The sequence below is a fragment of the Phaseolus vulgaris genome, chromosome 3, assembly GCF_051622355.1.
Source record: "Phaseolus vulgaris cultivar YP4 chromosome 3, ASM5162235v1, whole genome shotgun sequence".
Lineage (NCBI taxonomy): Eukaryota > Viridiplantae > Streptophyta > Magnoliopsida > Fabales > Fabaceae > Phaseolus > Phaseolus vulgaris.
In genome coordinates, this window is record NC_143500.1 from 49,865,321 (window position 1) to 49,882,365 (window position 17,045).

Here is a 17,045-nt window from a genome sequence, read left to right on the forward strand (position 1 = left end):
TATAAAGAATTATGACAGATAAAGAAAAACATAAGACGTTAACAAGAGCATATCCTACACAACTTTTGGAAAATGTGTTAACAAGCACTGTGAATATTTCAATGAAAAATTTTCATTTATTATTAAGTTGTAACTGGTATTAATTCTTAAAACACTTACTGACAAGAGTGTTGTTAAAATTTTCCTTTAAACTAAAATTTCAGTTTTTGTTTTTATGAATATTTGAGTGTCAATGGTGATATGATAGTCCTCCTTCACCTAATAAAATTAGTGTATGTTTTGAGTTGTATGAAAGAGAGTCTGAGAAAATGGCTTGCCAACCGAAAGCTGGGTAAAATGCAAAAACTAATATCGGTTAGCCAGCTTTTGTCTGCTTCTGTGGAATCCATACATTGGACTCTCAACATACACTCCTTTTCTATCTTCAATAAAACTCATACACTTATCACACAGTATACTCTTGATTGCCATAATATTTTCTTTCAAACAAGTTTATGTGGCCATTTAGTTACATAACAAGTTTGCCCTCACTACTCAAATCCTTGCACCAAAATTGCATGATCATTCCTCTGCTAGTATCTCACCTTTTTCCTGCAGATACTTCAAATAATTATGATACCGCTACCAATAACAATATTCATCCTATGCTTAATCATGCCAAATTTGGTATCTTCAAACCTAAAGTTTTCATACTTCTTCCTCAACTTTTATTTCTAAGCCTACCACATTTAAACAAGATATGACGCATCTTGAGTGGCTTCAAACTATCCGATCTGAAAATGCAACTCTTCTTGCTAATAATACTTGGACTCTAACTCTGTTAACTACCATTGCAAATTTAGTTAAATGGTTTTTAAAAGCAAGTTCAATGCAGACGGGAGTCTACAACGTTACAAAACTCGACTGATTGTCAAGGATTTTTATCAAATCAAAGGTTGTGATTACATCGATACGTTTAGTCCCATGATCAAACCTACAACCATACATATAATTCTCACAAAGGTTTGTCTTCACACTAGCTCATCCATTAGATTATCGTTAACAACTTCTTTCTACTCTCATTAAAAAAAAAACAACTTCTTTCTACACAGTGACTTGGAAGATGATAAGTGTCTAATTTCAGTATTTATATTAAAATATAGACACTTATGAGGATTTATTGCTAATTTACATATAAAAAAATCCTTAATTTATGAATTTATACCTTTTTACATTTTTATGAGCTTTATTTGAATAAGAGCATTTTATTTCCAAATTTGGTGTTAATTGCAGATTTTTAGGGAGAATTGAAGATTTGGAATAAAGGAGAATAATTTGAGCTAAAAAGAGAAAGTTTGAAGGTCCCAGAATGGAAAAAAATGTAGAGAAAGATTAAGCCTTTTTTTTATGTTTTATCACTTAGTCCATTAGCGCGACACAGAAAGTCACCCAACCCTAGAAAATTAGGATAAATAGGGGGCTAGAGGTTCAACCCTAGTGTGTCAGATTGAGAGAAAACACCATAGAGTGAATTGTAACGCAATTGGGAGAATTGAAGGTGCTAGAAATATGCGTGGCTAATTATACCATTTGGAATTGAGAGTAATCTGCTCACACTCTTATGTATTGAGGTGATATCTTATATATTAATATTCAGTTTTTGATTGATTATTTGTATTGTTGTTTTACTTTTAACTTTACGTGACAAATTGAGAATTCTAAATCTGACTGGGAGGTATTTTTAGGGTTTGGACCTAAGCAACAATACTTAACATATTTGAGTGCTAAGAATAAACTTGAAATGTTAATTGCTATTAAACGTTTGAGCTTCGTTCTAAGTTGTTCTTATAATTATGCGAGAGATCGATAGTTAGGGGACATTCTTAAGGATTTTATATGCGAGGAATTGATATAAATGATTTTTATACGGGCATCAATTTCAATCAAAGAACTTAATATTGACATGCTAATCAAAATACATGAGAGTGAGAAAGATGAAACCTAATCCCGGTTTTTCCAACTTGAAACAACCAATTATTTGTGTGTTTTCTTATTGATCATCGCCAACACAATCACTTTCAACACACTTTTAATTGTTTTGTTCTATATTTAGTGATTATTGTACTTGATAATTCATTGTTCCTTGATTATTGTACTTGATATTCGTCCTTAGGGACAATTATTACTTCTGATAAACGCAGTGCACTTGCAGTAAAAAGTCATCAGAAGACAACGTCTATATGAAACAACCACATGGGTTTACTTATTGATAAATGTCAAATTTCAGTAATATTTCATATTAAAATATAGGTACTTATGAGTATTAGTTGCTAAAATAAATATAAAACAATCCCTAATTTATGAATTTATACCTTTTTACATATTTTATAATCTTTATTTGAATAAGAACATTTTATTCTCAAATTTAGTGTTAATTTCAGGTTTTTAGGAAAGGATGAAGATGACTAGGCTAAAGAAGAATAATATAAGCTAAAAGGAGAAAGTTGAAAGGTCCCAGAATGCACAAGTGCATAAAAAGCCCAAATCAGCATCAGAGCATCTCACTCAAGCGAGCCCATTCTCGCTTGAGCGAGAATTTTCCAGCAACATTGGACAAGATCGACACTTTGCTCGCTCAAGCGAGATAGTGCCAGAGACATTGGGCCTTTTTACATTTTACTCGCCCATCAGTGCCACACAAGAAGCCACTTAAGCCCACACAAATTAGGTTAAATAGGGGACTTGAAGCACAACCTTAGGGTGCAAAATTGAGAAGAAAACACCATTGAGTGACTTGCAACCCAATTGGGAGAATAAAATGTGTTAAAAGATGTGTGGCTAATTCTATCCAGTGGATCTGGGAGTAATGTGTTCAATCTGTTATGTATTAAGGTGATATTTGAATATAATATTATGTTTTTGTTTGGTTATTGGTATTATTATTTTTCTTCTAATTCCTGATCTAGAATCTTAAATCTGATTCGAAAGTATTTTTATGGCTTTGACCTAAGCAATAATACTTAACATATTTGAGTGCTAGAAATAGACTTGAAATGTTAATTGTTATCAACGTTTGATCTTAATACTAAGTTGTTTTTATAAATATATAAATAATTTTTATACGGGTATCAATATAAATCAAAGGACATAATGTTACCATGCTAATCAAAATACAAAAGAGTGAGAAAGATGAAACTCAATCCCTATTTTTCCAATTGAAGCAACAACTCTTTGCCTTGTTATCTTGTTAATCATTGTCATCACAAAAAATTCCAACAAAGTTTTATTATTCTATTTTATATTTAGTGAATACTTTACTTGATTATTCAACTATTTCTTGTAGGTTCGATATTCGTCCTTAGAGACACATTATTACTTATGACAACGCAATGCACTTGTCGTAAAAAGTCATCACTTATACTAACCCTACTTTTGTCTACAAACTCCACAAAGTTATCTATGGGTAAGCAAGCCCTGGGTTCATGGTTTCTAAAGCTCATTCACACTATTATTGTTATGGGTTTTCAACTGTCTAAGAGTGATTCTTCTCTTTTTAATTAATTTTGCAATAATGATACTTTTTTTCATTCTTATTTATGTTGATGACATTTGATTACTAGAAGTTCTTCACTTGTTCAAAGTTTTATCAAATAGCCGAGCGACATGTTCGTCTTAAAAAACTTGGGTTTGTTACAGTATTTTTTGGGTATTAAATTTGCATGGCTCAATGACGACATCTGCCTTAAACACAATATATCAGGGATCTTCTGTAACGTGACAACATGATCAATTCAAATCCTCAACCCACATCCATGATATTGTTTTCTTGCTTAACTCATGATGGATATGTTGTTGTTTAATATCCTACTCTCTATTATTCTATAATTGGTGCTCTTCAATACGTTATTGTTACTTGACCGAAACTTTCTTTCAGTGTTAGTAAAGCATGTCAGTAATGCATCATCTTCAACTTCATCACTGGAAAGTGGTGAAATGCATCCTTCGATACTTACATGGTCTTCATCTCTGTTCTTGCTCTGATTTTTTCGTCATTGGTTTCAAAGACTCTGATTGGGGTTCTGACTTGGACAGTTAAAAATCCACCACAGGTTACTGCATCTATGTTTGATGAAACCTTGTGTCTTGATCCTCTCGAAGGCAAAAGGTTGTCCCTCGCAACAAGACGAAGGTTAAATACTACAGTGTGGTTGTTGTTCTCACTGAGATTATTTGGATCATGTCTTTGTTTACATAACTTCATATGTTTTCCTCTACACCAAAGCTATACTACGACAACGTTGGTGTCGTTCTTCTCACGACAAATCTAGGTATGCACTCTATATCCAAGCACTTTGAATTTGATCTTCATTTTGTGCGTGATCATGTCCAACAAAAGCATCTTTTTCTGAATCATATCCCTTCATAGTTTCAAGTTGTTGATTTCACTACTAGAAAATCATTAAATAGAAATCAATTTTAAAGACAAAAAATAATTAGTTGTTATATTGACTAAATCAGATATTGGTTTAGAGACTAAAAAGATTATTGGTATCTAAATTATTTTTGTTAGCTAAAATCAATAACAAAAACTAATTTAGATACCAATAATTTTTTTAGTATATAATTTAGTCAATATAACAACTAATTATTTTTTGTATCTAAAATTGGTTTCAATTTAATGATTTTCTTGAAGTGATAATTTTTTATTAATAATAAAAATTACTTATATATCATAATTTTTTCATTTATAAAATAATATTTAACTTAGTCAATATATTAACTAATTATTTTTTTGTCTTTAAAATTAATTACTATTAATAAGTTTCAAATTAAAGTTAGATATAAACCATATCGAGAAATATTGTATAGAATTTTATTTAAATATGTAAGCAAAATTGTAGATTATTATCTTTAGTATATTTAACATGAATTACTGTTTACAAAATTTCAACACTTAAAATTAAAATGAATGAACATTGAATGAATCTAATAAATATTTATTAGCTTAATTAAGTTTGAGTTTTTTAGTTGTATATTTTCAATTGAGTCTCTATTAAATTTTATTTTTATTATTAGATATTAATAAATTTTAAACTTTTCAATTGAGTTTTTTGTTAAATGGATAGCGTAATTGTTATCTTCTTATCTTGCTTACTAAATTTGAATGTTAATAAAAGTGAGATTTTGTGATTAATGTAACTAATATGAAATGATAAGTAATTTTTATATTATTAACTGAAAATATGTTGAATGATAAGACACGATCATCTTCATCTACATCAATGGTGATGACAATAACACTTTCTTTGTGTGTAGATAATGATATGAAAGTCACCCAAAAATATGATGATCTGGTTTGATACAAGTGACGATGATACTCTCCAGTGATTATTGTAGATTTTTTTTATCAACAAGAAAAGAATAATTAATAGAATTATTTAAAGGATACCTCAACCCTTATACAAAAGACTAGAGAACAACATCACCCTTACAAAACACAAGAACAGTAAGTTCCAATCTACCCAACAAATTATAGCACGACAAACATACAACGCCACCACTAAATAGATTGTGTTCTACCGGCCTTAACACTAATAACCTACTCATACCCTAACATTTATTAGCTTTAATAGACCTTATACAGACAATAGGTTCGAGACATCAATCAGAATAAAAAAAAAACACGATAAACGTATCTTAACAGTTACTCACATGACCATAAGACAATATGTTCCAGTGACTATTGTGGATAATAACATAAAAAATATAATCCAACAAAAACCTCGTATGAATACATAAAGACAAATAAATAAACAAAATAATTAATAATACAAGAGTTACATAAAAAAAAATTAAATTTTGGAAATTTAATTAAAATATATAAAAAATTTAACAATTCAATTCATAAATTTTTTAACAAAAAATTAATTACAATATTTAAACTTATTAAATAATTATTTATTTATAACTTTAGAGTAATAAATGCTTATTTAATTTCATGTGTGTGTAATCAATATTAAATATTTGTGTATCCTTATACTGACAAGAGTGAGAGTGTATAAATACAACACATGAAAGAATACATAAGAACACAGTGAAGAAGAGTTGTGAGATTCCTGTTCCTCCTGCTGTTCCTCCATTTCATACCACAGTAATCTCTCTCTCTATCAGTGTCACTTATTTTTATCCTCTGTTTGCATCATTTATTTCATTTTGCTTTTTTTTTTCTCAACTCTTTGCTGTTTATCCAATTTACGAATAAATGTAGAAATTGATGTTAAGGTGCATACGTTCTCTAGATGTTATCAATTATTTTATGAGATTTGCTACCTTCAGTTTTTTTAAAAAGAAGAATAACTTCCCAAGTTATAATATAATTTAAAAAAAAATTAATTTATAACTTATTTTTTTCTAAAATAAATAAATGAATATAAATTAACAATTTTATGAGATTTGTTTTACTTGTTCTTAGAACATCTTTGTTGCAGAAGAAATACACAAATAACCCAAGGCATGACCCCATGCGGCGCGTGCAAGTATCAACGACGGAGGTGCGGGGCGGATTGCCTTATGGCGCCGTATTTTCCGGCAGAGAGCATTCAGCGGTTCGCGTACGTTCACCATGTGTTCGGCGGGGGCAACGTGAGTAACATTCTGAAGTCAACGAAGCCGGAGTTGCGGAAGTGGACGGCGAGGGCGCTGACGTACCAAGCGGAGGCGCGTGTGAGAGACCCGGTGCACGGGTGCGTTGGGGTGATATGCGAGCAGGAGGAGAGTCTTCGAATCTTGAAAGAGAAGCTAGAGAAGGCAAAAAGGGAAGTGGCCAAATACGTGGGTCCAGAGGTTATGCAAAAGATGATCGAGCAGTGTTCCTCCTATCCGCATGCGAATATGGTGGACCTTGAGGCTCCTCTCGCAATCACGATTGATGATGCCGATCTTTCTTCATGGGATCCTTTTCCGGCTTGGGAACCAGCTTTTTCGCGGCTGCAGCCACCTCAAGGTGGCGACGCTAAGGGTGAGACTATTGCTCCTCCTTCTTGAACCAAATTCATGTTCTTCTTCTTGTTGCTTTTCTCCACCAAAAGGATCCCAAACTATTTATTGCATCATTTCTGCTGGATTTTAGGTTTTTATTCTTAATGAATTATACTTTCTTAATTTCTTTAATTTTAGAGGAATGAATTAAATCTGTTTTTTATTAGAAAGATGTTTAAATTATTATATTTGAATATTTTTTTATAAATAATTCTAAATACAATTATATATATATATATATATTAGTATTTTTACTCGGACAATGCAATGCACATGACTTTTTAAAATAGAATGAATTTATTATGTAAATTTATATTTATAAAAATATAATTAAAATTTAATATGAGTATTTTATTCTGTAAAATTGGATAATAATTCTTTTATTGTGAAAATGTATTTGAGCTTTTTTTGTGTGAATAAAATGCATTATATAATATAATTGTTTCAAAGTATATGTGATAATTAACAATTAATGAAATATGTTATTTAATATTTTCTTTTAAATTTGAAAGAATATATATATATATATATATATATATGTATATATATATATATGTATATATATATGTATATATATATATGTATATATATATATATATATTATCACCAATAATACTAATAAAAATAATACTTTTGTTCAAATCATTCACATGCAACCTTGTTCCATTATAAAGATAATCTATTTTATATTTTTTCTTGAAAACATTACATGTGTGCACTCATTTTCAATCTTATTTAATGTCATTCAAAAATCTCAGTATCATCTATTCACCTTGATTTTATAGTCTTCATTTGATTGGCAAGATAGGATAGGTGGGGTCAAAACTTAAATAAGTGTCACTACTTATTAATGATAAAAATTTAAGTTAACTATTATATTCATAAACTTATAGTTTTTAACTAAAAAAAATATAAATATTTTTAATATCAGTTTTTTTCACCTGCAAATCCTCCATACTTAACATAAAATTTAGAACATAAATAATGTTATAAATGAACTAATATTATTAATAATGTAGATAACAATTTTAGAATAAAATTTATTTAAAATAAATCATACCAAATAAAAATATGTATACCAAAAATTTCTATATCATGTTATTCATGACCAAATTTACATAAATAGAATAGTTATATTTATTTTAAAAGATAATATTTGCATATAAAGACAAAATTTAATTATATATATAGAGTACTTTGATGATGTTTAATTAATACAAAATGCATTTAAAATAGGTAAAAATAAAATTCCAACAATTCATATAGTAAATGAAAATTTTCTACATAAAAAATTATATGTTTTATTTTAATTTGTTTTGTAAAAAATTATATATATTTTATTTTTGCAAAAAAACTTATATATTTTAATTTATATGAAAATAATTATTTGTTTCATATATTCAAAAGTTATTAATAAACATTATACATGAGATATTAATGTTAATATTTACAATTAAAATTATAAAATATGGGATGAAAGTTTTTATTTACTAAATATTGAACTCAGTTTTTTAGTAAAAAAGTACATCCACAAATTCAGTGTATTTCTTCTGAATTTTTTATAAATTTGTATGTTAAAATGTTTTTTTTTAATAAGTGTAAGCATTTTGTTATTTTATTTAAAAATATAAATTAAAATATTGGTGTGATTAAAAGTAAAATATTCACTCATTATATAAATTTTCTTAATTTCTTCAGAAAACTGTAATATATTTATTAAATAATTTTATTATATGTATATATATATATATATATTAAATATGATGTTGTCCAAAACTTATTTTTGTAAAATAAATTTTGAAGAATTCTTAACAAAAAATAAGAAATGTATAATTAATTGTCTGAAATTATTTTTAGAAACTAATTTTAAAAAATTAAAAGTTAATTTAAATATTTTTATAATTAATTAAAATATACTAGTCACATAAAAATTATATTAACTTTTTCACAAAGAGATTATTCAGTAAAATGTTCATGGTAAAGTAAATTTAAATGTTCTTATTTTATTTTATGAAAATAATTTTGAAATTTATGTGTTGTAAGTAATATATGTTGTTTGATAAACTATTTTAAATTTCACTATCTAATTTCATAAAGTTTATTAATTCATTTTAAAAATAACATTGAAAAAATTAATAGAAATTAAAATACTACAATAAAAATAGATATCGACTTTAAATCAATTGTTCATTATATGAATTAAATAGAAATTCTTATATATATATATATATATCCACATGTTTTATTTCCTATATAACTTTATAAAAAACAAATACTTTTTAATTTTTAATAAAAATATCATGTATGTAGATTAAATTTACGCATTATATTGAATTAAATTTTTTGTAAGAAAATATTTCAAATATGATAATTTAAGTCAAATATTGATCTACATAAATTAAATGACAATTTTATACACTATAAAAAGTTTTTTTATATATTATTTTATATGAAAATGAAATAAAGTAACATAAAACTATAGAATTAAAATAATTAAAAATTAAATTAAAATAAAAGGAATAATTAAAATAAAATTAAATAATAATACACCATAGTTATTTTAACACTCACAAGTTAACCATTTTAAATTATTTAATAACAAATAAGCTAAGATACATAGTTTAAATATGTACAACACATGTTGAATAATGCAGTAAACATTATACATTATCCATGATGAAAGTCATTTTGTAAACACGTTACAAAATGAAAACATTCAAACCATTATAATACGTTAAGAAAAAAAGTCCAAGAAAAAATAACCGAAAAGACATTAATTTGCAAACGGTCGCATTATTTTTTTTTTTTATATGAAATCGTTGAATTATCATTGTCCAAATTAATTATTTGTGATTGAATTATTGAATGTATTTTAAAAATTTGGTTAATTTAATAAATCTTGAAAAAAAGAAAAAGATCATGTATACAAAAATTTAATACTTTACATAACAAATGATTTTGTAGTCTAAAAAAACTTATTATGTATCTAAGACCTACTTATTTTTACTATACACTTTGAAAATATATAAAGTTTTTAAGAGTGAATAATCTACATAATACGAGAATATATATATATTAATATTGAGAATTCAGTTTAAGCCATTGTCTACATATGATTTTGAGGTTTGTGTGAGACGCGTTCTTGACAGACAGAAGTAGACTGTGAAATCTTTATGATGAGTCAAACACACAAAATCTTGTCCTCCAATGTCATCAACAAATTAAACGGAACAAAAACTTTTGTCATGGCTTCTTATATATCATACAAGAATTACATATATTTCTTAAAATTTTGTATATTCAATTATTTATACTTTTAATATAACTTTTTTTTCTCGTGAGATTTTTCTATTTTAAGATCTTTTACCACGTGTTTATGATAAACAATGATTTTTTTATTATCATACCATCACGAATAGAGACTCTATGGAAAATAATAATAATAATCAAAATGAATATTTCATATGGGATTCAATTATATTTGTAACTTCACTTTTTTTAGTTTTTTTGTTATAATCAGAAGAGAAATAGATGTTATAATAAAAAATACAGTGAAAATATAAAATAAAAATAACATTATTTTATTACATTTATGTAAAAATCAATAATGAAAACCCTACGACTGAAGGCACAGACAAAAAAGTCTGAACCACCCAACTGCCAGATTAGGACATTTGTGTAGTTATTGCATGATATTGATGGAAATGGAATGAATTCTTTGTTTGATGATCGTAATAAAATATCTTGAAATTCAGGTAAATTCTTTTATTCATTACTATTTTTAAATTAGAATTTGAATTCCATCTATTATTTGTTTTGTTGTTATTCCTTTCTTACACGGTGAGTATTAGAATCAATTTTATTTATTCATCTTTTCATAATTAAAATTCCTCACACGGGATGAAGTAAAATATCACATGATTCAATACAAAGAACAAATCCATTACAGATAAATCTTAGTAGTGTGTATGCGTTTTTGTATTTTATACCTAATGATTTTTCACGTTGCTCAGGAAACTACTAGTTATACATCAATGGGTTCACAACACACCACATTATGTAAATCCGATTATAAATCCATGGAGGTAGTAAGCTCAGGAAATTTATTCAATAAAATTACTCCTAATAACAATTTATACTTCTCATAACAAAAACTTAATAAAGCAGAGGATAGAGAACTCCGAAACAGTCTAAAATCTCAACCTCTCACTCTACAAGTCTCATAATTCTAACATCGATTGGATTGGATCCTTGTATGTGTTAGATCTTTTATTTTCATGCTGTCAAATTTTGATTATTCATTTATAACTATATGCTTTACTCTTGTGTGTCTGAAAATTTTAGAAGCTCATAGAAGTTCAGCTTCTGGTTGGTGGTGAAGGCCACCTTTCCAATTGTGGCAATCTGAGTGTTCATCTTCTTCTGTGTCCATGCTGTTTCGTCCAGACCCTCCTAAGAACAGAGGACCTTGTGGAGAGCCAGATTGTGATAAGTTCCCTCTTGATTTATTATTATCTCCACCTTTATCTTGTACCATCAGGCATAATTCACTATTAGCATGCCCAAATGAAGAAACTTGAGGTCTTCTAAAATGAAGTCTGTACTTCTGATTCAACCACAAATTTGCATCAGTCATTCAGAAAATTAATTTAGGATGAACAAAAAAATGTTCAAAATTTGAGAAAACAAGTTCTGTTATGTTTTCCAATCACAAAATATGTTAACTTTTACACATAACCATACTAAAAGTAATAACCAACAATAATGCCTGATTGATGAACAGAATGAACAGAAACTCACACTCCATACTACAATTCTAAAAGTAAAAAGGCTGCTGATTAAGACACTCTATCAGAAATTCGATTCAGGAATTTGTATAAAATTCATGAAGTTGAGTTTAAACTATAAAAAGTTAAATTTATTTGACTTACTTATTTTCTTTGTTTATACTAAAGTTTATCCAAACATAATCTAAACAAACATTCACCTGCAAATGGCTTTTCACTTCATCATTTGTCAGGCCTACCACCTGCATCAGTTCTCTAATCTGCTTTGGAGTGGCCACTGCGGTAAACAAACCAATTAGAGATAAGACTAACTTTTTCAATTCCAGATGGAAGATTCTGAATTCAAAAGAAAAATAAAAGAGAAAAAATCATCCACCATTGATTATGCAGATAAGGTGAAGAATTTGTGAGCCCACCCTAATTTGCAAAAGTAATCATTCGCACTTATAAACCTTCTCCCTCTTAATTATGTTTAAATGCTAACTTTAATCTACCTTGTGGTCCCCCTAATTGTTGAAGGGCATCAACAAATCGCCTATGAAGCTCTGGTGACCAGCATCGCCTTTGTTTCCTCGGATTCTGCTGAGGTGGTGCTTCACACTTTATCTCTGATGAGCTTGTAATCAAGGACGACCCATGTTCATTACCACTTTCTGTTTTTCTATTATTCAATTCAAACACTGGTCTCATCAAACCAAGGCTAGGAATCTGTGACACCCCCTTGTCTTCACTCATCACTGTCTTTGACACACGATTGTTTCCATTTAATGCTAGTGGTGCTCCTCTACTCTTGTTGGTCTCATTCTGTGCTTGATTTGGATTGTTGGGGACACATCGACCGTCCTCTTCATTCCTCTGTACGTTACCAGATAAAATAATTAAACTTTTGTTCTTAATTCTGCAGAAACCGCTACAAAACACAATCCTTTTCCCTGAAAGTTATTACATGGTCTAAAATCCCTCATAGTATAGGATAAGTATGGTCTAAAAGCCATCATATTATAGGTTAACACAGTTATATCAATCTTCAACTAGTCATGTGACAATTGATTGTGACCATGAACATGTGTGAACTATATAATCATTTCTGAAATAAAAATTTACCGGTTTGGATTCAACGTTCCATAGCCGAACAGAGTTGATCCAATTCTTCATGTTACTGCGTTCTGTATCCATGCTTAAAGTCTCACTTCCTTCAGAATTGGTTTTCATAAGTGGAATGTATTCTTCAACAACGGGTTCTTCGTGCATTCTCACTCCTCCATTTATCTCCTCTTTCAATTTAGTAATAGCTTCATTCAGATTGCAGACCCCAAGGAATATATTAATCACCAACAGACCAAAACATGCGGAGTAATCACATAAAAAATGTTCACTTTGAAAATTCTATAAAAAAGGACAAGTACTTCACCCACCATCGTTCACAAGGAGCATGCAGAGAGGAAGTTCACGTTTGAAGGAGTCGATCTTCCTCTTCTCATCTTCTAACTTTTGGAGAAAATCCTCAAGCGTGGGTGTTCTCTGAGACCCATCTTCGCTCTGAGCAACCTCGCCAAGAATCTGACAAACGGTTCTTCCGGGGACAAAGGCCAAGCTCAAATCCAAGCTCAGTTCCATCTTCGGGTAACAGACTCACAAGTAGGAACAAAAATAAAGAAAAAAGGTTAACCAATCTCAGAGTTTCAGCGTCGTGTTTTCAGGTGCCAAACCATTGTTATTATTGTTTCATTACAAAGAGAGAGGGAGAAGGGGATAGATATTCATTTATTAATATCATGAAAACTGTGATTCGGGACAGAAAGATTCAGTCCTCGCATTCGTGTCGTCGCGTAACCCCATTAGTGTAAATGTGTAATGTGACTCAAAACAAAGCTCAACGGTTGTTAATAATTTGCGAACAATTTTGTTTTTCTTTCCGCAAAGAATAAAAAGAAATGGTTTGTGGTTGAGACGAGAATCTTTTGATTCTGTAACATCACGGGTTATAAAATATGGTTGCGTTACGTTAATTAGTTGGATGAAATTTAAATAGTTTTGGATAGGTGTGGTTTTTGGGAGATTCTTTGCTTACTATAGGCTTCTGCTTGGTCACCTATGTATAAGTTCAGCAAACGTTTGACCCACACATGTAATAATTCAGCCAAGTTTTTTAATATTTTTATCACCTTTTATAATTTATGTTTATCATAATATTTTTTTTGTCTCACGTTTTTTTACCTGTTCTTATTACAACACTTTATACTATCACAGTGTTTAAGTTGAATTTTGTGAGAAAGTGTTTGAAAAACGCAATACGCAACCTCAACCAAAACCAATTGATGAATTACTCTCTCGTCATTGGCATGTTATTTATAGAATTTCTATTAAATCCACATTGAAATAAAGACAATTTCAAAAGGTTTTCTACAATTCAGATTTTTATTTTTTTGAGTAGCACCTTAGAATATAAGTAGGATTACTCAAATAACATAAACCAAAATAGAGAATCATGAAGCTATCATTGCTCTATCTACAATTAAGAATAGTATCTTTTGACGTTATTCATTTTGTTATCTTCCCAGCCCATAACCCATTCATTCTGCTGGTCTCCTTCTTGAACGCAGAGAGTGTATCTTTGGTTTTGAAATAAAATAAGATTCCTGCAACTCCATGAAAAACCCTGTCACTTGAATCGCCATAACAACACGTGTCTATGGCTAGTGAGATCTTGTATTGACCAACGGTGAGATTCTTCTATATGCTTCGGGGTCCCCTTCTCTGCTACCCACAGAATCGTGCCTTCAAGAATTCCTTTCTCTGTTCGAAACCAAACACTTCACACAGACACTCACTTGTTGGATTCTATTCTCGCCTCTTGTTCTTTTATGTTCTTTGCCTTTCCATAAAGTTTACTGAATTAAAAGTTGGGTTGATTAAAGCAAAAAATAAACAAAACCATCAGATTCCTTCATACCCAACAGTTAAACACCACAACTAGTGGTTGCATGAGTGTTTATCGAGAAAGATTGCACATAATGGTGAGAGTCTTCTTAATAATTTATTATCAAAACAACTTCTACACTCTCAATTGCAGGTTGCACAAGTATAAACATATTTTGGGTCATAAAATTGTGGAACTTGTGTTGTTACTTAACGCTTTAAAAATATATTTATAATGAAGGATACTTGTGTAATATTGTAGTATAATTATTTATAAATTAAAGAATGATGAATATTTGTAAGAATAAGGAAGTTAAGAGAGAAGTATCCGATGATATGGTAACATGGGATGTGATATAAGGTGGGGCCTTGTACTGTATTCCATGGTGTGTTTGGAGGTAGAGATAAGGATTCCTTAGGGATAAGACTTTTGTCAGGTTTTGTTTATTTTTGTACAATCACAAATAGTATGAATATATATTATATATATGAAGATGCCTACTCTTTTAATACATTCATTTCAAAAGGACAACTATTATCTGCCGTTGCTTTGTTTCTATCTTTACTTTTCCTTCTACATACAACAGGATATATTTCGTTCCTTATTTATTATTATTATTATTATCACTAAATCATATATTTATTTTATTTTTTTACCATTTTCTTTATCTTTTATACATTTATAGACTAGGACATAAGTAATAAAACTGAACAATATTTTATCCTATTATGTAATGCTTACAAGATTTTCTTTAATGATAGATTGGGAAGAAACTGGAACATTCCTTCCTCCATCTAACATGGTAAGAAGGGAATGCATACAAATACATAAATACGATGCTAACTATATATCTTGTTCTTTTGAAGTTATCTCAAATTAAATTATATGAAAAGTTAGAAAATAATTTTAGAGTAGATATATTATAAATAATATTTAAATATTTTATTATTAAAATAAAGAGTATTTAAATAGAAAATTCATCCAAATTTTATTTCAAAAAAAATATCATTTATCTAAATTTTCTTTTTTTTCTTTCATTTGTTTTCTTTCTAACTTTCTGAATCTATCTATGATCATGACGATCGAAGTTTACCATTGAATTTCTGACCATGAATACTACAAAACTACCCAATCAAAGTTTTAAATAGAGTAAGTTCATCTGTGTTCCTTCTTCTTTTGAGTCAATTTTGAACTTGTTAGATTATCTTTGGTATAGGCTTTGCATGTGACATTTAGAGTTTCAGGATTAATTTCTGTTAGTTCAAAGTTCTAGTGTTATGTTTGGATTGTTATTTGGGACTCAGCAGTGCATGTTACCCTTGAGCTTTTTGTAGGATTGAAACTCTTAGTGGGCACCTGCTCAAACTCAAGTAAGTGAAACTAATTTTATTTTCAAATAAAATCCTAAGTTAAAAGATCTGGATGTGGGGGTGACGTAGTCACCAGTCTCAAATTGTTTTGCATGATTGTTTGATTTGATAAAATTTGTATGTTGATTGACACTGGAGTGTAAATTTTTTTATTTTATGTTCATTGCGATGCGAATGCATTATTGAATATGTTTTGTTTGAAGATTGAAAGCGTTGAATGTCACATAAAGTGATTCAAATTGCATTTATGACTAAATTAAAGTATAAGAGTTATATATAGTTGTTTTCTAAATTTGGATGATTGAGTTTAGTTTAGAAATAAGAAATATATATCTTGATAGAATAGCTCATTGAGAGTACATTTACCATTATGAGTAAAGAAATGTCAATTTTAATGTTGTGGATTTATGAAAATGCAAGTTAAATGTAAAATTTTGGTGAAAAAATATTAATAATATCAGTTTAAAGAAACATTTCTCTGCATATCTCGCTCAAACAAGAATGCAAGTTAAATGTAAAATTTTGGTGAAAAACATTAATAATATCAGTTTTAAGAAACCTTTCATTACATATCTCGCTCAGGCGAGAAAATTCTAGCTCAAACAAGAATATGATGAAAAAATAGGATATTTTCGGGTCCATTTCCACTTAAGCGAGACCCATTTTCACCCAAGCGAGAGGTGATATCACTGAAATGAAAATGGGGTGAATTTTGGGGTGCTCTCAAGTTTTTTTTGGCTCAAGCGAAACCCATTTTTGTTCAAGCGAAATTATTTTCACTCAAGCTAAAAAAACTTAACTTTTTATTATTGGTTTTAAAATGATGGTTTATTTCTGTTTTATTGTTTTTAATCATACATTATGATTTTATTTTTATTTTATACACATAAATTGAAAAATCATTTAATTAGATGTTTTTTATATTTTTGGATGAATTTTATTGTGTTTTGA

General features: G+C 28.8%; 1 protein-coding gene and 1 pseudogene across 3 annotated transcripts; one reads left to right on the top strand and one right to left on the bottom strand.

Annotated features, from left to right (window-relative positions):
- The first annotated feature begins 6,035 nt into the window (after positions 1–6,035).
- LOC137808324 (LOB domain-containing protein 23 pseudogene) lies at positions 6,036–7,149 on the top strand (annotated as a pseudogene). The gene is made up of 2 exons (XR_016519559.1): positions 6,036–6,130; positions 6,468–7,149. The product of XR_016519559.1 is annotated as an LOB domain-containing protein 23 pseudogene (transcript).
- A 3,950-nt stretch (positions 7,150–11,099) lies between these two features.
- Positions 11,100–13,876, bottom strand: LOC137808325 (myb family transcription factor EFM). 2 transcript variants are annotated; one of them, XR_016519260.1, is made up of 5 exons: positions 13,220–13,697; positions 12,909–13,096; positions 12,181–12,659; positions 12,005–12,081; positions 11,100–11,623 (listed from the first exon to the last, which is right to left on the bottom strand). XR_016519260.1 is itself a non-coding variant. In XM_068609379.2 (5 exons), the coding sequence occupies exons 1-5, from the start codon at positions 13,419–13,421 to the stop codon at positions 11,366–11,368; spliced, it is 1,086 nt and encodes a 361-aa protein (XP_068465480.1). In that variant the 5' UTR covers positions 13,422–13,876; the 3' UTR covers positions 11,100–11,365. The 2 variants fall into 2 exon arrangements, 1 of the variants encoding a protein (XP_068465480.1); XM_068609379.2 differs by having other exon boundaries at positions 12,299–12,659; positions 13,220–13,876.
- Between the last annotated feature and the right edge of the window lie 3,169 nt (positions 13,877–17,045).